At 37.3% G+C, this 25569-nt stretch overlaps 1 protein-coding gene across 1 annotated transcript; it reads left to right on the top strand.

Annotated features, from left to right (window-relative positions):
- Nucleotides 1-24131: 24131 nt before the first annotated feature.
- Nucleotides 24132-25262, top strand: LOC149161865 (heterogeneous nuclear ribonucleoprotein 1-like). The gene has a single exon (XM_089435032.1). The coding sequence runs from the start codon at nucleotides 24132-24134 to the stop codon at nucleotides 25260-25262; it is 1131 nt and encodes a 376-aa protein (XP_089291158.1).
- The last annotated feature ends 307 nt before the right edge of the window (nucleotides 25263-25569 follow it).

The following is a 25569-nucleotide window of genomic DNA, read 5'->3' as shown; positions in this document are numbered from 1 at the left end:
TTGGGTTCACCAGTAAAAAAATTGTGTTCCTTGTGATTAAATGATTTCATGTGTTTCTATTGTATGTTTTCCCTTCTATAGATTAAGTAGAATAAATTTGTATCTATTATTTTTAGTCTAGAGTTGTTCACGAACAGAGTTGTGAACAACTCAAAAAAAGTCCCTAAGTGTTGAGACATTGAAGGGCTAATGTTCATCTAGAGGGTAGATTGACAAGTCGTGTTCAGTGACCGAAAGGAGAAGGACCATTGATAGAGGTAGAGTTGAAGATTAGGAGAAAATGGACTAGCAGATGTGTTCAGGAAATGTGGACTGAAAGGGTTGTGGGGAGCCACATCAACAAGTAGATCAAGGATGTGTTGTTCAGGGTAGATTGGTGGTCAACATGACAGACAACAAGACCTAGTTGTATGTACTCATATCAGTGGATGTATGAGGGTCATTATCCCTAGTACGGGAATCCTACATTGTTGTATTAAAGTTGTTAATACAACAATGAAGGGTTGAAAATTTTAAAACTTGTCATGTGTTCTAGTTAATTCACTGATGTGTAATTTTATACTTTGCAAAGTAGGATGGTTGAGGTACATGAGTAGGTTTGTGTCGGTGGTTCTAAGACCTAACCCAGATTCTCATGTGCAATGGAAAACCAAAAAGAGTCACTCAAAATTTGGGTTTGTTTCGTACTTGCTCATTAATATTTTTGTATAGAGGTTTAAAAAATTGAACCAAAGGAACTTTCAACCTAGTCGTTCGCAGAGAAATTAGAAATGATTCTGGAATGACAATTTAATTACTTATTTGAAGGATGTCACAAATAGAATTCCTTGAAACAATTCAATGTAAGTGATTTCAAGTACCAGAGTCCATTCCTATTTCGAACACTACATTGTGTTGTGGCTTTAGAATTTTGCTGCCGAAACATGGGGGATAACCACCCAGTCCGGACCTTAAGATAGCTCCTTTTCCGTTTGAAGTGGTGGCTCTGACTGGGGATAATGGGACCAGTTTCCCGATGTGGGTTTTAAGATGAGAGTGGGTGGTTTATGAATGTTTTGCAATAGAATAATGATAATATAAGTGACTTATTCTATGATGCAATTTCTTTAACTTATCTTATTCTAATATAAACCCGGGTGTTCTTGCATGGTATGCGATCTACAAAGTTATCCTTTTAACATTTGATAATAAAGATTGAACACAATTAAATGGAGATGATAACATAAAAGATAATTCCTTTGACTAAATAGTTAGTCAAAGGAATTTATAAAATATATCGCATGTCTAATGAGTTATAAATGAAAATCAAAACCTCAATTATGGCATCAATACAGAAGTGCAATTAATGCTTCACAGAAACAATAAATCTCACATATAATTCATGAAAAGAAAGTTGTGCCACTAATTAAATATTAACAAAATTATGCATACACAATGTTAAACACACACATGGCAGCAAAAAAATATTAAAGATAAGCAGGAGAGTACATTTATTATTAACAAATGATATACATTTATAGTACATTCATATGACCTTTGGTTTTGTATTCCAAGGTCTCTTGGACTTCCTTAGTCTATTCAGCTTCCACACCAACCCTTAGAGGATTAGGTGTCCAATATTCCCCCCCTAATCCGAAGGGTTATGTACGAGTCCAAGAAGAGAGTTGTAATACAAAATGTGCAAAAAACATGGCAGCACTAGGCTGAATGTGCTCTCTGAAATGTTGGTATAAAGGGAGGTGGTTTAAGGATGACCATCAACACTAGAATGCTTAGTGTAGTTCCCAGAACTCTTCCAAGTCTGGCATGAAGCTCAGGTCTTTTGCTAGAGAAAGTGCTCCTGATGTTTTGAAGAGGGAAACCTTCAACCATGAAAGGGAGGTCTCACCCCGCATAAAAGGGAGAACCTCAACCTGAAAATGGAGGTCTCAACCTGTGATGGATTTAAGGATGACCAACAAATCTGGAATGCTTAATGCAATTCCTGGAACTCTTCCAAAACTAGCAAGAAGCTGAAGTCTTCTACTAGAGGAAGTGTCCCCAATTCTTTGAAGAGGTATCATCGACTGAAGGCATGCTCAGGGGCATCTTTGTCTCTGGTTACAACTCTAAACCTGGAATGGCAAGTTGTGGCTCAGGCTCGCTTGATGTGGCTTTGAGGCTTGTAGATGACCATCATTTCCCCCCTGTTAGAGACAAGGTGAGATGATTGCGAAAACTCAACTGCAAAACTGTTCAATACTCTAGAACAAGTTCTCACATATAACTGGAATATCTTCTTGGCTATTGATGCCCATTGCCAAGAAGAGATCCATCCAAGATGAATCTTTGTTCTTGCAGCAGGTTTGTTTCTAAAGCATCTGTTTAAAGAATGATTGGTTTTATAACAGTGCTTATATGGATGAAGATCAAAACAGTGATCTTTCATATGGCCAACTCGGTCACAGTGTTGGCATTTCACAATCTGTTGTTGTTGCTATGGAAGAGGAGCAGAATTTGGAACGGATGAAGGTGAATTGTCATGAAGGAATCCAACACTCTGAAACTGGATGGGATTTGAGTAGTCTGGGATATAAAAGGACACGTCCTTGTCATATCCAAGACCTGTTTTGTGCTTGTTGTGGACAAGCTCTTCCCAAGGTCTGATGATGGGCTTGGGAAGTGGAGACTGAATTTCTGCTTCTGTATGAAAATATGTTGCTTTATTGGGCACTGGATCTATATCAACTGTAACATTATTCTCTTGTTTTTTATGGGAGTCTATTTCAATATTCTGAATAGAAAAAGGTTCAAAATGATGACTCCATTGCAGTAATTCTTACTACTGTAGTTGAGATTCAAGCTGTAAAAATTCAATTGTATCTTGTGCATTTTGTAAAGATGCTTGAATATCTCTGAGAGTGTATTTGCTTACTTTAACTGTGCTTCCACCAATAGATAAGATTAGAGTGCTTAATAACTCTAATAATCGATGAATTTTCTCCATTATTCAAACAATCAAATCAATAAATGACCAAAAATGCACATGTAGAAACAATAATGGTTCTAGAAAATTAATTTGCCAACTTTTCAACACAAATTAATTTGCACTGATGTCTGCCCATGTTCTCACTTCACAATGTCTTGTACCTCAATTTCTACACAGCAAGCCCAATATTGCTGCCTTAACAGAATGTCCAGCTTGACAGGTTTGCAGCCCACAGGCTCTTCTAATCTAGATGAAGTCTTTAAGGGTCCTTACATGAGTTGGTGCATGACACATTCACTGTTGAAAACTTCTTCCTTCCTTGAGTCAAAAATGTTTTCTTCCTACAGAGATGCATAAGTTTGATTCTCCTTCAAGACTCAGATTCTTTTCCACGGGTTGGTTTACTTCTCACTATTTTTGGATCAGACTGTATATTTATATACTCAGAATTTACCACCGTATTACTTGCTCCAAGATGATATCGTGGAGGGTGATAGATTAATTGAGAACTCAATCTTGCTCAGAATTTCGGCTATTTTTTTTTAAGGTGACAGTGGCCAAACTTTAGGGCTTCCAATTTATATTTTATGCTTTGAATTTTGAGGGAGATCAACTCCTTTCCATAGTGAAAATGTATTTGTAAAATCTTCAAACTACTCCCTCCTTTCAGGACTGATATAATCATAAATTCGGATTATTGTTGTAGCACATAAATGATCTTTAAATGATGATTTCAGATCTTATATATAAACCTTACACTTTCGCTCTCTTCTATAGGTAGCTCGGTCTTCATTGGTGTAAATTAATATCCCTTCTTTGAAAAAACTTAATTTCTCATACTAAATTTCTCAGTTTGTGCTATGGTTTCAGTGTAGCATTTCGTTAAACAGCTCGATTGTGTACTGCTGTAGGTGTTTTCTCACAATTCCAACTTAGAAAATACACGCAATAAATGACATGTACCCAGAATGAAGCTACCAAAATTTCAAGCTAATATATTTCAAGCACGGAGATTTACATAGGACTGATATATGTAATTTCTGTCATAGAAAGAGAGAATATAGGCAACTTCCTCTTAGTATTTACTATGCAAATAGAATGGAGACAATTAGAGTAGAAGAACTTGGGTACAATATACGATTCGACGTAGTTTTTATGTTCTTCAATGACACATATAAGTTCAGAATTTTCTCCTCTCTGCATAGCACCTCAAAACGTCCCAACAGAAACCAATATAAAGGTACCAACAGTTGTCATAAACACCATAAGATCGCCATATCACCTTCCAGCTCACCAATAAAGTCTCGGACTCCACACAGTTAGCAATATGAGCCTCTCCAAGATGATATACAGCCTCATGCAATGGGGGATAGTGGCAACCTTCGCATAGCAGTTAACTCGTTCCACCTTAACTATGACTCAGCCCAGAAATTATGCAGCTCTCGTCCAGCATTAACAGTGAGGGATTTCGACCCTATTTCTCCTAGGAATCATGCACAGCAATTAAAACTTCTTCCCGTATCTACATTCAACCTCCCATAGTCACGAATTTGTCAAGATATGGCCCTCTGTAGATTCAGTCATGCAAGCCTCTTCCATTCTAATTCTTTAAAGAGATCTGAACTAGCCCCACCATAAAATATGCAGCTTGCTCAATAATTTTGGGTCCTATGAAGCTGGAGTATTTATTGATATTAATTTGCCTTGGAATCTTCATTCTCCATGAAGCCTTCAGTTTTTCATAGGAAATAGGAAAATGCAGTATAAGAATATAAAACAATTGATAAGCTTGAATACCTCAATACTTCGTAGAAAAATCATTCTCCATTGAAGCTCTACGGTGGATGTTTTGCAGACAGTTTTGAGGCATTGTGACTTCAGTATTGTCTATTGTCTTGTAATTGCAAGTCCAGGTTTTACAAAGGATCAATTCTATAGTCGTTTGTTGCTTGAGGCCAAAAGATGAGAATTAAGATCCATTACCAGTTCCATCAGGAGCAGCGTTCATAACTTCGCAAGCTTTCAAGCTTCAAAACGGGGTCTTGGCTTCCACATATACTCCAACAAAGTACACACCAGAATATTAAAGGCAAAAATCATAAAATGCCCTATCCATTGCAGGGATTCATGGCAGGAATGGGAGTTATAAATCTGAGCGCAGAAAACGCTGAGCGTTTTGTATGCAGGTATCGAGCAGCAACAGGAGCAGAGAAGGCAACACTACAGAAACATTCAAGTCAATGAATACACTGTCATACCAGTGGAAGCGTCAGCGTCAGAGCTACCAAGCTTAGCCAGAATGGCATAAAACCGATAAGGAGAAGTGCTCAAATCTACAAAGGCCACAAAACAATGGCTCAAATTTGAGCAAGGCAGGAGAACGCCTGCTCTGATACCATGGTAAACACACACATGGCAGCAACAGAATATTAAAGAGAAGTAGGAGAGTACATTTATTATTAACAAATGATATACATTTATAGTACATTCATATGACCTTTGGTTTTGTATTCCAAGGTCTCTTGGACTTCCTTAGTCTATTCGGCTTCCACACCAACCCTTAGAGGATTAGGTGTCCAACACACGATAACAGTACTAGATATATGAAGTCCTACTCATTTGATCAATGACATAGACCAAATTCTTCCTTGAAATCAAATTATCTCCCAAGAATACAAAAGTGCATCAACAAATGAAAGTAGTCTGATATCTAAAAGAAAATATCATGTTCCATCATTTCACCAAAGCATTCACAAACTTACATTAGTGCATTCTTTGCAAATGTTTTTGATAAAATTCTGGACCCTTCTCTAAATGCATGAGAAGGGTATAAATACTATTCTAACTAAGTATGCAAAAATAGATTATACAAAATTTGAGGAGGTTTCAAACAACCTTGCTCATTCATAGTTAACTAACTCCAAAAATAAATAGAGATCAACTAAACAGAACTAAGAGGATGACTTGTTATCTGCCATCTTGTCCTTTAAATCACAAATATCGATCATCGGTTGAATTTGAGGAGGTGGCCCAAAATGAGATTTGAGTTGTCCTGTAAAGATCGTGTCGGCAAGAGGTGGCAGAATCCTTTGAGTCTCATGGAGGGAACAATTGAGGGTCATGATCTGGCTATGTGGCTTGACCAAATACTACCAATATGACTCCCAGTCGGTCGTAGTTAGTTTTGTAATTGCATCTCTCTGTTTCCCTGCTTTTTCTTGCCAGTCTTTACTCAGGGCAATTAAGTCAGGAATTTCTTTTGAATTACCCTCCTTCATGAGATTGGTAGCGAACAGGGTATGATTTGCTGCCTTAATGATGTTCTTTAACACTCCAGCTGCCGTCACAACTGCCATCTCGGCGTGTTTTATCCTAGCATCCCAATCAGTAAAGAGGATGTCTTTGTGAGTTTCCTCAATCTCGGGTAAATTGGCCTTATTTCCTTCTTCTGATTCCTGCCATTCAATGAATTCAGAGATCTTGGTGTTTAAATCATTAAACTTCGTTCTCTAGTCAATGGCTCTGTCTGTGAGCTGGTCGTTGGTAATTAGGTAGGGAGTGATGTGTGACAGCTTCTGGCAGAAATACTCTTGTTGCTTGACTAGAAGAGAATTTAGTTCTAGAGCCTCTTTGATGAATTCCTCAGCAGTGGGAACATCCTTGTACCTATCCAAGGATTGTTGTAATTCCTGGAGCTGCATGTTTTTGGCCGATAAGTCAGCTTCATGGCTTATTTTCAAGACTTCCATGTCCTGCTGTAATTGTGCAAGATGCTCGGTTGTCTGCTTGTTTGTGCTTGCTTTTTCTATCTTGAGCTCTTGTTTGAGTTGCACAATTCTTTCCTCCCATTCCTTTAGCAGAGTAGACACCTCAGTGGCCTTATCCACAGTGGCTGACACGTATGCTCCTATGAATTGTGAAACTCTAGTCAAGTTCTTGGCTGGATTAAAAGGCGTGTCCTTCCAAACAACGTCCATTGGCTCATCTCCAGGTGAGAATTCGAGTGCATCTACCCTTCTTATTTTCCTTTGCCTTTAGACTATAGCTTTGTGGAGAGGGCTATAGAATACGACAAGTGGAGGTATCTCCGTCACTTTCGAAACAATTTCTGATGTGGGTAGAGCAGGGATGATTTTAGCATGCTGGGATTTTGTCGTTTCTTGATCCATAGGTGTAGACCATTCGCCGACAGACTTGGGCTCTGTATCTTGATGATTTTTTGGAGGAGTCTTGAATTCCTCTGTTTCTTGAGTATTTGGAGCTTTGGGGGTGACTTGCAATTTCTGATTGAATTGATCCCGTTCCTGCTCCAAACTAGTGCCTTGGGCTTCTGAACTTGTCTCTGTGGCCGAAGTGTCCATTACCTGCTTTTTGGCTAGCTTCCTGCTGGACTCAGCCGTATTTTCTGCATCCTGAACTTTCCCTGTGTCTATTATATTCTCAGTGTTTACCTGAGAGTCCTTTTGAGAGCTAGGGGTTGCGCTATCGACAATGTTACTCGAGGTAGGCTTATCTTCGGGCTTTAATAGATGCATTGGAATGACCTGAAGCCTCTCATCCATGAATTCATAAAATCTTTGAAAATATTCAAGTTTTAGGTTAGCCTTTGCCCATTCAAGTGCTTGCTCGAAAGAAACTGGCAACTGCAACAAATCCTCAAAGTAATTATCTCCATGATTGTATGCCTTGAGCTTTAGTCCTGTAGTGACATTGTATGCCACATTGTTTGGATCAAATTGCCTTACAAGCAATGTATGAAGCCTGAGGGATTCCATTTGTGTTGATTCCTTAGTACCATGAACAAAATTATCTAAAGCAAAAGAGTCGCATTTGATAGGGAAAGTAGGCCATAATGACTTCTTGCCATCTTTAAGAATTTTGGTCAGGCCCTTTCCCACAGCCTGGTAGGAAATCTCCCTTGCTAATATCTTATCAGAAACATATAAGGGAAGGACGTGTGGATTAGAAGTGCTACCAAAAACCCTAATGTAGATGAACCATTCCTTAATGAAATACTTGCCTACAGCAAGCAGGTTTGTTGCACCTTCTTGGGAAAACCTAGGGGCTTTCTTATTGAAAATCATTTGGTGTAGGGGCAACACGATAGAATGAAATATCATATAGAAGTGAGGTATATAATGTGATTCCCATATTTTCTTATCACTGACATGGATTGGGTAAGGATCTTGTATGGTCCATTTCCAACTATGGTTGGAAATGTCATGCAAAAGCAGATAGCATCCATAATATAAGCACAGAAATATAAGGGAGGGTGGTTATCTGAAGAGGAGGCTTTCTTTTGTCGATATTCTTTTGGCAATCCATACAATCTACATAAATTGTTGCTCCATAATTGTAGGGGTTTGCCAAAGAGGCTATTTCATACATACCCGATTTGTCATACTTGAATTTTTTGTCTAACATTCCCCAAATCTGAATTAACTTGAAGCAGTCTTGATTGCTTTTTGCGAAGTTAGCCATAAATGTGTTATCGTAGATTTCCTGCGGGTCAGGTATGTGATACATAGCCTTCAAGTCTTCTACCCTGAATGATCCTACGAGCTCCATCCTTGAATTCTTGAACTGCCTATCTTCGATGATAAGGTTTTCGACCACCCATCTGATCATGTCTGTGTAGGGAAGGATTTTGGCTCTTGCTCCTATCCTATGAAGGAAAGAACAGGAGGGATCCTTGCATTGAGGTCTTGAAGGCTTTGTCAATCCAGTTGTTGCTCTCATAACAGTAATTTTAGGACGCTCGTCCTCCAGTCTGTTGTAAATTACTTCCCAAGTTGTTGTGCCTCCAGCTGCATCACAGACTGTATCAATAAAGATAGGAGCCATCTTTGTATGCTCTGTCTCAACAATGGTCTTCTTAATTTGCTTCTGCATCACCTTTCTTAAGGACATGTCTTTTGTCACTTGCCTAAAACAGACAAGAAATATCAACGCAGACGATATCAAGTAATTAAGACTGAAATCCTCTGTGAAATGACTTTGGATTGTGAGAAAGGTTTTTATGGGATACTCGATAATAACTACCCGTAACTTGGAGAAGGATTATCCTCCCTCGGACCGCTAAACATTTAATAACCTGTCAACTCGTTTGTTCTTATTATTTAAAACGTAATTATTTCGCATGCTTTACCTCCTTAATTGCAGATCGTGGTCTTTAAAGGGGTACCGTGTAGTGCTTATCAAATATTGGGCGAAATACGATTACGAAATTCGCAGTATCGCATTTTGTAAATCGTTAATGTTTGTCATAAAGCATGTTCAAGTTTTATGTGAATTGCAAAATGTGATTGCGCAGTGATGAGATGAGGTTATTGCAGTGGGAGGCCTTTTTGCATATCGCAATTTCGTAAAGGATTTATAAAATAGTGATGTGAAAAAATGCGATATGCGATGTGCAATATAAGTTTGCTCCTTAGCTCGTATTGCAAGGTTTAGCTAATTTTTTCTTTAGAGTTAGGGATTATTGTCCTAGGCTTAAAAAATTAAAAGGGTCCCCATTTATAACTCGAATGCTAACAAGTGTTAGACAAAAATGGGGTGGTTCTTTCGTAGTACAACAATTGGCGATTCACTTGGGAGAACCAGTTATCTCTGAGTAGCTTTCTGAAATTTCTAAAAACTTTCAAAGTAATTTTAGTTATAAGAATAATGATTTCATGATTTATAAGGTAAACAACATTTCTCTTGAACTACCATTACTTGCTCAGACCCATATGCTTAATTACTTCACCCCTGAAATGATAGAAATACAAATGTTAGCATCAGTCAATAATAGGGTTTAAAATAATATAGTAGGTGCCTCCTACATATCAGTTTTATGGTTTTTTACTCATTTATCACAGATAGAGCCTCTGCTGCCAACAGGTATTCATAGCCTCAACAGGGATACCTTTAAACCAACAATGATCCATTATCCCATCTGTATGAATTTTCAGATTTCAAAAATGATATTCATTTGAATTGAATCTCTCTTGGATTTTGTCTGTTCTTGTTTACCTTTTGAGTGTAAGCCCTTAAAAGTCATTGTGTAAGCGTGGTAACCTAATGATGACAATGCCATTCACTGGTTGTAAATAAATTGAACAAGCTGGCTCTTGATGAGACCCCTTGTCTTCTGATCAAGAAAATCATTAGCTATTACCCTGTTTTGATATGCAGTATTGGTAATATCAATTTTAATTACTTCCCTATGAACATGGTAAATAAGCTCGTAATGAGACTCTTTATCTTTTAAGTTTTTTATATTTTTGAATTATACTCTGAAAAAAAAAAAAAAAAAAAAAAGAAGTAAAAATAATAATAATAACTATTATTATTATTATTATTATTATTATTATTTAACAGATGGGGTGGGCCATTGGCCTTTTTAAGGGTCTTGGGTGATAATGATAGAGTTTTTTAAGATATTGATCTGCACGAAATCCTTGCTAGGTTAAAGATTCTTTTCTTGACTAATAACAAAACCTTCATATCCTATAAAGATAAGAGTTTTTCATAAAACAAATGTTTTTAAGAAAGATCAAGTTTTTGCAGAGAGATGAAGTTTATTTTAGTACTCAAATGTCCTAATTGTTCCTTTTAACTCCAATTTTCTTATAAAAACGAAAAATCAGAAATGTTATCAAAGACTTATTTTGAAAAGCCGAGAGTAAATACTAGTTTAACCATTATTTTCCTTAAAAGAAATATATTACAAAATTGGAAGAGGTTATCTCATAAGAAAAGTAACTTTTCAACATTTTCCCATTAACGGGCAAAGAATCTTTCCTACTGGACAAGTCTTGTAAAAGAAACGTTGATGGTCCAATTTTTTCAATAATTTGAAAAGGACCAAGCCATAGTCTTTGGAATTTGGTATGCCTACCTTTTTCCTCATGTGCCTTGTCCCATTTCAGGACTAAGTCACCTACTTCAAGGGATTTTTTATTGGCAGAAGTTGTATCAAAAGAGGCTTTGACTATTTGTTGGTGATTGAAGTGGGTTGCTTTAGCCTTTTCTCTTTGTTCTTCGAGTCTGAGAATTTGAAATTGTCTAGCCTGGAGAGAAGATGAAGGGTTTTCATTGATAAATTGTACTAGGGCAAGAGATGGTATTGCTACGTTTGTGGGAAGAACAACTTCTTTTCCATAAACTAAAGCAAAAGGGGAAGAACCAATAGAGGCTTTCTGAGTAATCATGTCTGCCCATAGAGCAAATGCCATTGCTTTATGCCAGTTCCTATTATTTTGATCAATAGTTCTTTTGATAATTCTGATGAGGTTTTTGTTTGTTGATTCTGCTAATCCATTACCTTGAGGATAATAATTAGCTGAATATTTTAACTTAAAACCTCGCTTAAGAGAAAATTCTACCATTGTATTTCCAGAAAAGTAACATGCATTATCAAACATTAAAGTTGAGGGTAAGCCAAACCGGGTAATTATGTACTGATCAATGAAATCTGTGATGTTTTCTGTATTAGCTATCTTTAATGGGACAGCTTCTACCCACTTAGTAAATTAATCAGTAGTTGTGAGGATGTACCTATGCTTCATGGAAGATTTAGAAATAATCTCACCAATTATATCAAATCCCCATTGTTCGAATGGTTGTTTGATGTTAACTGGTTGTAAAGGGAATGTTGGCTTTCTTTCTCTTCCAGCCGTAGTTTGACAAGTTTTGCACTTCCTTGCATATTCATATGCATCTTTAAATATTGTTGGCCAGTAATATCTTGCATGCAGGATTTTATGAGCGGTAGTATTTCCTCCAAAATATCCACCAGCTGGTACATCATATAATTCCTGCATGACCTTCTCAGCTTCAGGTTTCTCATCCTGGTCTTCCCATCCGCTCCCAAGTCTTCTTTGCTAAAACTTTCGTGTCTGAACCCAAATCCAGAATAACCTGATCCATTTCATATTCTCCTATCTGCGCGTTCAGTCTCATCTCTCGTCATGTCCTTGCTTTATGCTTATCAATCTTCTGTACCACGCACGGTTCACCTAGAGTGTTTCTGGCGCATCTATTTATAAGTTCTTGTAATCCCTTCACAGCCTTGCTATCGCGCAGTAGCTTCATGCAGGGCTCTAGAAAGGGCGTAAGCATAGAAGGGTCCATTTCCTGATCAGGGTTATCCTTGCTCCCTGAGGTAGAGGCCTCAACAAAGCTCTTCTTTGCTTCAATGAATGTTTCAGGTACGCGCTCCAAATCAAATTCAGTCTCCTTCGTCGGACCTTTGCAAACCCATGTGTTGTCTTCGGGTTGTTTTCCCTTATCATCACCCGTTACAATTCCACTTCGAAGCACTATATTCACATTCAGATCCTCCTCGCGAGGCTCAGCACTCATCATCTACAGTTTCTGAGTCGGCTGAGGTGGTAGCACCCTTTTGTTGCATATCCTCGTTATTAGCGTAGGATAGTCCTCTATCTCATGATATAACTGAGTACAATATTTTCACGACGAGTGCGTCGGGTTAGTGCATTCATGAGCATAATGTCCTGGTCCTCCATAGTTATAGCAGATTAGTTGTCCCCGACCTCTGTCAGGTCCTCCTCTGCCTCGGCCTCATCTGCGCCCTTGAAAGCCTGTTCGCGCCATCCCAACGCTCTAGTCAGGGGACCGTGTTTCTGCATGAACCTTATAGGTGGGTGTTCTATCCATCATCAATTCATAACTTCTGCAGTTGCGCTCATCATGCCCTACTAACCTGCAGAAGTTGCAGAATAGTTGTTGCGGTGTTTGTACAAACTTCTGTAGCAAATGACAGTTATCTGTCATATGTTTTCCTGTTACCTGACATATAGCGCACCACAACGCAGGCCCCGCGCTTGATCCTACTTGGGTTTCCGGCCTCAAAGGCATCAGTCCTCCTCCTGCAATATAGTTCGCAAAGACTGGGCAGTGGTATTTGTCATGCCCCTGACCCTTATATTTCAGGCACCATATCTCTTCGTGCACCTTCGGTCAAACTGTTCTGTCCTACTTCAAACTTTGCACCTCGAGGCAAAGATTTTGCAATTGTGCATGGATCTGTTGCACCCCTAAATTTGGATCTTGCATCAGTGTTTCATGCAGTCTCATTATGATCTCCAAGGCCTCTGCTTGAGTCGTAATCTTCTGTTGTGACAGTCCAACCCTTAGGTGTGGCAGTAGCAAAGCCACGAACCACTTGTGGTGTTGTCCATCTGTTAAATTCATATTAGCTTCGCGGATTTTACACTTCAACCTCTGATCCAATTCCCAAGGTGTCTCGCCTAGTTTCATCGTGATTTCCTTGAACCCCACAATCGATTGTGCCTCGGATTTAGGCCTACTAAATTCTTTATTCAGGGCGGTCTGGATGTCTACCAATCCAGCGTTAGGGTTATCATTAGAGTACTTGATGTACCAAGTTAGCACACGATCCTGCAAAGCACTAACCAATGTTGTCTTCTTCATGTGGTAATCTGTGACGCCCTGAGCTTCCCATACATCTTTCACGACGAACCAAAACTGGTATGGGTCCTCATTTCCCAAGTCTTTAAACAAAGGCAGCTTCACTGAATTTTCCATGTTGAACTAAAGTGGAGGTGGTGGTGGTATGGGTGAAGTCGCGGGTGATGGTGGTGAAGTTGGAGGTGGTGTGGGTGGAGGTGGCAGTTGCAGGAATCCCTGTCTTATTAACTAAATTGCGCTTCACGGAGAAGCCTGCGCTACTCCCTCTTCATCACCCAATTGAAGTGAAATCAGTGGGGTATATTCAAGACCCTTTCTTCCTTCGTTTATGTAAGTCTTTCCACTCCGCATAGCTCCAAACATCAAGGTATTTGTGTAGCCCGTTTTTCACACAATAACATCTTAATCCAGGTATTTAAGGACTTCAAGTACTTACCTCGCGAACCTTTGAAAAAGCGTCACTCCACCTCGCTGTAACTAACCGAGGTATCGACCGCAAATTCAGTCACAAATACTCCTACGATGCGATCGTGCCAGTGATCGACAGCATGGGTGATCTTATCCTCAGAGGCTTCCAATCTCTGTACTAACTCTGGGGTCCAGACAATAGGACCGTCAAGTCTCCACCTTCCTTGGCTATCTGCTAGCTTCGTGATCCACTCATATAACTCAACTGGAAAGGAACGGAAAAAGATCTCGTGGATTCCCATATGCACGTATTTGTCCAGCCATTGTTCCTTTTTCATCCGCGGATTTCTTTTCTCCTATGCCGCAAATTCGTGGATCTTCCTATCCAACCAGTCTTCGATCTCTTTCTTAGTTGGATTCCAATGATACGACATCACACGTCTCTTATGCATATTCCAGTCCCGGAAATGGAACCATTTGTTGGTCGTGTGGGGCCTGACCCAAGTTCAGCATTAGTTTAGGAAAAAAAATCCCTACACTACTGGCCCTTTCAGCATCAGCCCGTGGGGCGCAAACTTAAGTCTCACCCAAAGCAATATGGGGGGATGCTGGAACCAAGTTTCCACACCCTGAGATGGTCGTGATGTCGTTTTATACCCTTTTTTCCTACTTTCGCACAAGTAGCTAAGCTTTGGGGCTCTGTCAGTCTACCCCTGCATTCTGCCCTTCAGTACCTCCGTGAAGGTGTATGATTGACCTTCGCACAACCTTAACCTGCGATACAGTTACTTTCGCGCTATTATGACAGCATATTGTATAGGTTCCCAAGTTATCTTAAGTGTCTTACTTATCTTACTACAATCCCAGTTAGTGCCATTTAAACTGATATTCTTACTTGTGTTCAATTAATTGATATAATCACAAATATTCGCGCATCACATAAACATTGTAAATTAAACCCAAAACGCAGTATAACCAGATGCATTAACAATAAATAAATACACAGAATTTGTAGAATACTTATCTTTATTGATATCTTCAGTTTAATACAGACTCTATCCGCCCTACGCACACAGCTGCAGGAGTCCACACACTCAGCTACGAACTTGCACCTTAAGCCTCTGTGCACTCAGCTGCAGAGCCTCTACCTACGCTAAAACCCGAAACACTTAAACTTCTCTACCAAGACTCGTCACTTCATTCTTCTCTAAAGACTACTTATATATTACTTACTTAGCTCCTTTTTAAACAATCCCATGGTCCGTGGACCATAGGTGGATATTTATAGCCAAATTTACACTTTACAAAATAAGCGCGGACAACCCTTTATGACTCTTAACACCTCCGCACTCGACGACCACAAAATGCGGAGATTTTACAACTTTATTACAAAATTTGACCCAAAACATGGGCTTTTAGCCCCAAAACTGTCCTTGGGGGAACCTAATCCCAGTAGGCCCTAACCCAAGAGATTCAACCATCTGAGTCAACTCAGTGCTAGATCAAGGTAGAATTTTTCATTATCATCAAAATGTCAAATACAACAGAAAAATAACAGTCACAATGTTTTAGCTCAAAATGGCCTCTTGGCTACGACAAAAAATCGAATCCTAATTAGTCCCTTAGCTCTCTTATTTATACAAAACTTGAGCTCCTAACAACTCCTTAGAAAATAGGGAGACTTGGCTTCCTAACTCGAGAATGACTCTTTCTTAAATGTCACTAGCTTGGTTGCCAATGGACTCGGCTTGCTTAGCTGCTAGTAACTCCGAGTTGATGAGATATGTGGAGGAATCTTCGAATGATTTGAGGAGTTAAGGAGGGAGACCAATCTCCTAAAATCTCTCTTGCTTGCCCACTTTCATTTCCTACACTTATGTCAACCCAAATGTTAGGTCCCTATACTACTAGTGTAACCCCTTATTGTTATTAATATAACCCCCTTATTATATTGTTGTGCCCATGTAGTTCCCATATTGTTATTATTGTGCCCTTACATTATTATTTTTATGTTGGCTCTGATTATATTATGACCCGTTAGACTCCTATATATAGAAAGGAGGACTTTTCATTTGTATCATCCAAAAATTGTTCATTTGTGTAATGTAAAGGAGGTTACCCCTATCTTTTTGTGAGCTGGTTTCATAAAATTTGGTATCAGAGCTTTGAATTATAGGGTTTCGCTGCTCCAAACAGGTCGTCATGGTATTTTCGCTATAATGTTTTCGCTACGAAGTTTCAAACGCTAAAACAAAAACCCATTTGAGAAGAAATCGATGTGCACCTCGGATCAGAATTTCAGATATTGTCTTGCTATATTTTCGGATATATGATCTGAGGAAGTTAGGGTTTTTGCAAGCTCCAAAATTTCATCTCAAACAGATCATCGTGGAATTTTCACTATAATTTGTTTTCTACGAAGGTTCAGACTCTGCAATTAAAACCCATTTGAGCCAAAATCGTGGGGACGCTCGAGCCCGAATTTCAGATCTTGTGTCACTATATTTTCGGGGATACTGTCCAAGACATTTAGGGTTTCTACAGGCTCCCAAATTACATCCCAAACAGGAGACCTGGGGAAAATCGTCATAACTGTCTCTCTGAGCATCAGATTGAAATTTTGAAAGAAGTTACAGAAAGAGGACAGAATATAGTTTTCGATGCATATTTTTCAGATCCAAAGGTCAAAACAGTGACATGTGGCACTTCTTACAAATTCACTCTTCGGAAAAGGTATATAATCAGGTCATCTTGGGAGATTGTGCATAACTCTTTCTTGGAGAATCCAATTTTGATCACACTGGTGGCATTGGAAAGAGGACACCCAAGGATACTACAGGTCGTGATTTCAGAACTGGAAGATCTAAAATTACATAGTTACAGTCGTTTCAAGATCGAGCTCTTAAAATCAAGAAAAAACGATATGAGGAAGTTTGATGGCAAAGATCCGGTAAATTGGATATTACAGATGGAGTAATATTTTGATCTACATGAGGTCCAACTGTTACAAAAAGTATGTATTGCATCTTCATATTTAGAACTAAATCAATTTTTATGGTATAAAGGGCTTTGTTCTCGTAAACCACTTGTTACGTGGTCAATTTTCACGGAGGAAATGATAGCACATTATGAGGATATAAAGAAAAGCACCTTCTTCAACCAATTGATAAATCTCAAACAGAAGTGTTCAATGGCAGAGTACATTGAGGACTTTCAAAAGTTGAATATAAGGGAAAATGATATTCGAGAGAAGCAGAGGATTGATGTTTCCATAGGGACTTTAAAGGATAACATTCAACATGAGGTTCGTCTTTGGAAACCTGATCCATTGGAAAAGGAATTCAGGTTGGAAAGAAAAATTATGGAAACAAGGAAGTCTACCCCTCACAACTATAAATATGGAAGTGTTGTTTCTCCTAGCCTTCCACAACCTACAAGGTTGACACCACAACAATTGGAAGAAAAAAGAGCAAAAGGACTTTGTTACAATTGTGATAACAAATACATTAAAGGTCATAAGTGTGCTGAAAAGAAATTATTTTACATTGATTGTGGAGAGGAGGAAGAAAATGATCAAGAAACATCAAAAGAAGAGGATATACACCAGGAACCAACCCCAGAGAAAGAAGAAATGAATCCGACCATATCTTGTAAAGCATTGGCAAGAATTACCACTCCTCAAACTCTCAAGATAGAAGGACATATCAAGAAGAAAAAGGTTCAAGAAGTGAAAGATCACGTCGAGAAAGAAGAAAGGAATTTGACCATATCTTGTAATGCATTGGTCAGAATTACCACTCCTCAAACTATCACGATAGAAGGACATATCAAGAAGAAAAATGTTCAAAAAGTGAAAGATCACATTGAGCATCAAGAAATGAATCTGACCATATCTTGTAATGCATTGGAAGAAATTACCACTCCTCAAACTCTCAAGATAGAAGGACATATCAAGAAGAAAAAGATTCAAGCAATGAAAGATCACATCGAGCATCAACAAGAACTTCTCCAACTTTTAAAGGATAACGCCACTTTGGTGCAGAATTGAATGAAATAATAGGCAGATCAACATCGCAACGAAAGAAGTTTTAATGTAGGCGATTGGGTACTTTTACGGCTACATCTCAAGCAAGCTATTTGTGAGAAGGAAATGTTGGCAATACTACATGCACTTAAGAAATAATGACCTTACCTAATGGGAAGACACTTCAAGGTAAAAATGGATCATGATAGTCTTAAATACTTTTTAGAACAAAGATTATCTTTAGAAGAACAGAAAAAATGGGTCACAAATATGTTGGGTTGTGACTTTGAAATCATCTACAAAAAAAGGAAGAAAAATGTTGTTGCAGATGCACTCTCAAGAAAGGATGAGGATGTGGAAGCATGTTTTTTGTTATTTCTATTATCCAACTAGATTGGATAAACGAAGCAAGGGATGAATGGAAGAAGGACAAAGAAGTGTGGCCACTCATTCAAAATTTACAGAAGATCCCAGTTCAAACAATATTGCCAGAACTTGACAAGGAAGGAAAAATAATATTGGAACCTCAAGCAGTCACAGAAACAAGAATCCAACAGCTACGAAATCGATCAATTTCAGAGTATCTCATCAAGTGGAAGAAATTACCCGCTAAAGATTCCACATGGGAGGATAAGAATTTTATACAAAAGCATCAAGAACTACTCAAGTGTTGAGGACAACTCTTTTTTAAGGAGAGGGGCATGTTAGATCCCTATACTACTAGTGTAACCCCTTATTGTTATTAGTACAATCCCCTTATTATATTGTTTTGCCCATGTAGTCCCCATATTGTTATTATTGTGCCCCATAGAAGCCCACTATTGTTATTATTGTGCCCTTATATTATTATTGTTATGTCGACTCTCAATATATTATGACCCCTTAGACTCCTATATATAGAAGGGAGGTCTTGTCATTTGTATCATCCAAGAATTTTTCATTTGTGTAATGTAAAGGAGGTTGCCCCCTCGAAGAGGCTTATTTCTAAGGTGTTGATCTATCTTTTCTACCTTTTTGTGAGTTGGTTTCATAACACCAAAACTGCCCCAATTCCTGCATTTAATACATATTAGGCCACATGATATAGTAACTCACCTTCACCCTTATCAGTAAGCAAAATATAACAAAATGTGTAAATAAAAGTGATAAAAGTCAATTTTAATAAGTTGGAGAGTGGCATTGTGACCCATATAGTTTACCTATTGATGAGCCTCATCATTACCATCGCCCAAGCTAGTATTACTTCCATTCTGGTTGTAAGCATATTTTAGTATTTGATATTAATGAAGTGAAGTGTTATTTTTGTTGCATCTCTGTATTTATGGTTATATCTATAATTTGTTGTGTTCATGTTTAAGTTTGGATCAAAAATACCCTGTTATATGGATACCAATTAAAAATTTATTACCCACCTGTGCCACTAGAAACTCATCAACATTCGTTATTTACTAAGAAGTCTTCAATTTTCGTCATAGAATCTAAGAAACACATGAGGCCTTTATACAAGTGTTATTCACCATGGTTTAATAAATATATTGGTTTTGGATGCTTTGTCTAGAGCAGATAAAACGTGGGAAAAATTATTGTAGAGAGTTCCTCAAGTTCATATAGTAGAAAGAGTTGAAGAAGTAGGACACTGTGAAGAATATGTGAAACAACATGATGAAGAAGAAGAAAAACAAGAAGAAGAAGCTATTGAGAAACCTTAAGATGTTGTTAAGCAATCTAAGTGATAATGATGTTGAAATCATTGGTTAAAACCATCCTAAATAAATAGTTTATCCATGTCTTATTATGGAGAAAATATATACTAATATTGAAGTAAACTCATGTTAAAAGGGAGAGTACCACAAAAGCTAGAATTTTAGTTAGGGTTCCTAGGATAAAGAGAACAAGACTTGTAGAAACAATAAGTTCTTGGGACATTACTATTGTTGTTACACAAGAACCACCATGAGTAAACTTTGTAATTGCTACACAAGGACTAGTTACAAAGGTTTCAGATGCTCAAGCCATCAACAAATGGATGTTTCTATACAAAAAATATCATTGTCGCTACACAAGAAATAGAAATAGAGACAATTTTTAGATAAATTCTTCCATAAAAAGATAGATGATCCATAAGAATGTGTTGTAATAAAAATATGCTACAAATTAAATCCCCCTTACAAAGAGCAAACTAAGACAAAAACAACTATCCCACAAGAACTAGTTATTATAGAAGTAGAAGAATCCTTCGAATAACACATTGTTACACAAACATCAAAATCAAAAAAAGACCACATTGATCATCCTATACAAAACTTATAGGAAGAATAATTGGTAACTACAAAGCCTCCTGAAGATATTTTTACAAAGCCAATAAGGAAAGAAAAGAAAAAATGGTCCAAATTTTTATTAGGTACAATTTATATACAAACCTTCTTCTTATAAACTTAAAAGGAAATTTTATAAATTAAGAAAGAAAATAAGAAGTTGAGATTCTATACTAGAATATAGGACAACATGCAACCTAAAGGTGATAGGTGATAGCCCCATATGGGGAAAAATTATGTATTTTCATATTAGCCTTAAATAACATTAAAATTAAAAAATTAAATTAAAACAATAAAATTAAAATTACCTAGCTAAGGTCTTTGTTGTAAAATCAGAAGACTTAGAGATTATATATGATTTTCCTTAACTTGATAATTACTTGTGATGTGTGTTGGAAGTTAGTACACAAGATATAGGCTCCACATGAGGGCAAAACCCCTCCAAGGGGAAAACCCAGAAAAATGTTTCTCTTCTTATAGAATTTTTTCTCCCATCATCAGGGATCTCAAATAGAGATTCTTCTTTAGTCATAACGTCATTTCCAACATTGTTGGGTTATCTTTTTTAATTTAAACTTCTGGTTTCTGCCTTCCAAGGGCGAGATAGAGATATAGGTTTATGGTGGAATGTGAGGGAAGTTATATGTCGATTGAATGGGAAGTAAGTTATTCTTATTTCCTTTCTCTTATTCTTATTTCCTCTCTCTTTTCTCTCTTCACTATTTCCCTTCCCCCGGTTAGTGACTTGCCCCTATGATCAATCGTGTCACGGAGTTGTGAAGAAACCAAGTCACAAAGATACTTCCAAGCCCGAAAGACCAAAGTCCAAAGTCCTCCCTAGTACCAAGTCATCCCCCCAACAATATCTTCTTCAAGGCAACATCCAAACTTTGACCTACCACAACTTCACTCCTGAATTTCAACCCTACAACTACTCCTCATAATTCTGTCCCTGTAATTTTGGCCTCCTGCAACTGCACAGAAACCATAACTTCACATTTTTGGATAGAGAGAGATAAAATATGCCAATAAAACTTTGATTGATTTTTCCTTTCTTCACCCTTCCCACTCATCTTCTCCTTCACTGCTACAAATCGAACTTGTGTTGAGTGAGTGACACAAATGAGGTTGATCTCCTTGTATTTATAACCTCCTTGAGGGGTAAAATTTCCCTCCCTTAGACTAACTTGGCCTTGACAAGGGCCAACTTGGTCTTGGAGAAATAAAAGACTTTTTCTTGACAAAATAAACATTTTTCTTTCATTACAATGAGTCCAAATGGGGCTATAATACATGACATAATTTCTTCTTTGTCCTAGAAATACCTAGAAGCATGAAAAACATGCTTTTAATCTAGACTTGAAACCTGTGCTTTACATAAAATAAAAGATTATTTTTCTTTCTTTTTCTTTCTTTATACAAGCTATACAATGTCATGTTTACAAATAGGTCATTATGAAGACCGAACCTAGTTACAATTCCAATAGTCCTTAGCACAAGATAGATGAGCGGGTATAAGGCTACCATCCCACCAACTATAAGAGGAGGGGATGTGGCATTGCCTTCTTATGATTAATTTAAAACACGTATCCCATCACATTGGTTTATCTATGTGTTATAAATATGTTACCACCCTATTGGTCAGGTCACTTGTATATGGTTTAATGACATATTTCCCTAGCATTTTCAGTATCATCAAGTTTTTAACTCACACACACTTGGAATACTATCACAATTTGTAATCTTTCTCCCAATTTGCATAATGGTCATTTCAAGAGGTAAATAATTATGATGGAGTGTTGAGCCATCTTTCTCCGCGTGAGGATAGTGGCTAGCAGTTTGTAAGCACTCATTTGTTGTACATTCAGTTTAATGGCATTTAGTAAATTTTAGTAGTTTCGGGCCTAATCATAAGTATTTAGAAGGAGCATTAGTAATTTATGTATTGTTTTAAGCTTGTATCCTTGTAGTGATTCACCCCCCTTGGAAAAATTGGTCGCCTTCCTTGCTACAATTGTTGTGTTGAGGTCATTCTACTAATCCATCAAAGTTGTTTTTGTTGTTCTTTCCTTGTTTTTCCTAGTCATCAACTAATTCCTTCCTCATTGTATTTTCCTAGCTCCAATTCCTCTCCCCTCTACCACTGGACAATCATTCCCTTTGACTTCATCTACCTCCTCCACTTCTGCTTTCCTCTTTGTGCTAACCTATATCTATGGAAATCTCGCTCCTCATATCTCTTTCTTTGTGATTTGTTCGAGATAGAGAGTGCGGGTCCACTATGACAATACCTATTACAGGGATATTGGAAACCCAAGAGCCTAGCAATGGGTTGAAAGCTTTGCTTCTTTTTATCATGAATTTACTTCTACAAGCATTCAAGAGGAAATCACCCAAGCCAAATGTGTCATTACAGATGAGAGATAATGCATTATTGACTCTGAGGTGTTTGTCGAGGTGGAAGGATGGGTTCTGGACATGAGCCACTCCCAAGGTCACCGCAATCACTATATACATATAGTTAAACTTTATTGGCACCTCAATTTATAGCTAGGTCACATGTTAGTGGACAATAATACTATGAAATAAGAGATGCTTCTTTATTTGAATGAATTGTGGGTGTTAGTGCACTCTATGGACAACAAACTAGGGAAAATTAAAGCCCGCCTTAGCCTAATCCCTACTCCAAGTTGTTCTCTAGGAGATAAAAGTGATCCCATCCCTTTGGAAGTCACAAAGATTCGAAAATATTGAATGTTAATTATGTTCTCTAGTTATTCACTGTTAAGTCTGAGTTACTTTTTTTTCATTTCAATGTATCCCTATAGACAGACAAACTTGTTGGTCTTTTAGTACACTATTAGTAAAATGTTTTCATGGATTTTAAGGAAAATGAAATTTTATGTATGGCTTGGTTTCTATGGTGGCAAACTAGGATATAGGATATATTTCAATCTATTTGGATGTAAAACATTGATTTGAAATAATGAAAACACTTTTACTTACAAAAAAAATACAATTCCACTTCAAAACAAATTTAAATTTGTGTTTATAAGTTAGAATTAGAGGTGTGCTCTAAGACGAGTATGAGGAGATGTGATGTAATTAGGTGAGAAAAAAATATGTATGTAACATTTATATCACAAAAAAAATAAAAATAAAATTGATAGTATGACAAATATTTTGAAATTTAAATTCAATATAAATATAAAGTGGATAATTTAAAAGATTTTTTTTTATCTTCAATATTTTTATTTTAAAAATGCTTATATTTTTCTTTACATTAATTAAAATATATATACATCCATACATAACATTTATAAAAAAATGTACATATATACATAACATCAAGAGTACTTTTTTTAATAATTTTTTCTCATTTAATATAAAGAAATTAAAAAAATTGTTAATGTGAAAAATATTTAAAATTTAAATTTAATATAAATATAAAAGGGATAATTTAAAAAACATTTTTTATCTAACCATATTTATATTTTTCCTTTACATTAATTAAAATAAATATTATATAATATTTTTTATTTTTATTTTAACAATATTTTTCTTTGCATTAATCAAACTGTAAAACTAAATAATAAATAAATAAATCATTTTAAACAAAATTGACCTAAACACTCTCGAAACTTATCAATCCATCGAAATTTGATTGATACATCCCATTTGAAAAGAATCTAAAATCATATTAAATAACTTTTTTCTTCACTAGAGTGCCGATGGTTGTGAAATGAAACTAAAATGATATTAAATAAATAACATTTTTCTTCACGAGAGTGCCGACGGTTGTGTAGGCTCAAATATGTGTTGGTCGTAATCATATATAAATAATAATAATCATAGAAAAACCTCATGTATTATACAAAATTATATCGACATCTAGGGTTTTCTAGGGTTTTTAGGTCATTTTCGTATCATTTGTCAAGAGATCTCAATCTTCTGTCGTGTGGTCTTTTATTTGGTTGCTATGGATTCTTCAAATGACCAGAAAACACAGTATGTGCCTTCAAAAGAGTACGATCACTCAGAAAGGGAAGAATACGTTGCAGAAGAGCAGAAAAATCATAGCTCTAGAGAGGCTTCCAGTCCTGGAAAAATCTTCATCGGCGGTCTTTCGAGGAGTACCACCGCAGACGCTTTTACTAAGCATTTCAGTAACTATGGCGATCTAACAGACTCTGTTATAATGAAAGATCGTGTCACTGGGCAGCCTCGGGGATTTGGGTTTGTGACTTACGCCGACCCCTCTGTGGTGGACAAGGTTATAGAGGACACCCACATCCTCGATGGCAAAACGGTGGAAATTAAAAGAACCATTCCAAGGGGAAAGATGTCGAAGGGCCCAAAGACGAGAAAGATATTCGTGGGCGGTATTCCCAAAGCTATTACTGATGATGACTTCAAGAACTACTTCGACAAATTTGGCAAAGTTGTAGAACATCAGATCATGCGAGATCGAAGCACTGGGCAGTCCAGGGGTTTTGGTTTTATCACTTTCGACAGTGACCAGGTTGTTGAAGAAATTATATCCAAAGGGGAAATGATTGAGGTAGGTGGAAAGCTAGTGGAGATCAAGAAGGCTGAACCCAAGAAACCCTTGTCTGACGCTGCTCCTATTTATGGGTTTGATAGTAGGCCTCCCTACGTGCCTGCTGGAGTTGGGGGCTTCAGAGATAATTATAGTGGGTTTGGAGGGGCAGGTTATGGCAACAACCAATATATGTCAGCAGGAGGTTATGGCAGTAGGCCTGGAGGGTATGGTGAGTATGGAGGTTCTGAATATGGTAGGGGTTATGGAGGTTATCGGGTTGGCAGCTCAGGAGGCTATGAAGAAGATCCTTCCCGTGGTTATGGAATTCGTCCTGCGACTTATGGCGAAGGGTTTGGTGGGTATGGCAATGGGATGACTGGTGGCAATGGAGGTGCAGGTGATGGTTATGGTGCAAATGATAGTTATAACTCATCACGTGTTGGTGGCCCTTATGGTAGGGGTGGTGCTTATGGTAGTGGGAGGGAAGGCTACGGAGGTAGAACAAAGAGTCGATATCACCCATATTCCAGGGAGAACAATAGACACCAGAGTCTATCCGAGCAATAGCTATTGAGAGCAGACACAGAAGTGAGTTTTAGAGGTCCAAGCAATTCCACATATTTACACTGTAGCTTTTAGTGTTTTTTTTAATTGAGAACTAAATGTCATATAGTAATATGAAACAATGAATTGTAGTTTTAATAATTAAAAATAGTATGTTTGATTTATTTTTTTATATAATAATGAGAAAAATAAAAAATAATTAAAAATAATATAAAAACAGTGTAAAGAAATCATTTCTACACAAAATTAATATGAGTTTTAATTTAAGCTCATAGACATCCCTATGAGCTTATTTGATCTATCAGAAAGA

This window comes from Pinus tabuliformis, chromosome 5_2 (assembly GCF_031772625.1).
Source record: "Pinus tabuliformis cultivar Carrire ecotype Pingquan chromosome 5_2, CPIR1, whole genome shotgun sequence".
NCBI lineage: Eukaryota > Viridiplantae > Streptophyta > Pinopsida > Pinales > Pinaceae > Pinus > Pinus tabuliformis.
Note: the sequence above shows the minus strand (reverse complement) of the source record. Positions and strands in the feature narration are given on the sequence as shown.

Bases quoted from the DNA above. Each gene is read 5' to 3' on its own strand.
- LOC149161865 (XM_089435032.1), top strand. From the start codon at position 24,132: ATGGATTCTTCAAATGACCAGAAAACACAGTATGTGCCTTCAAAAGAG.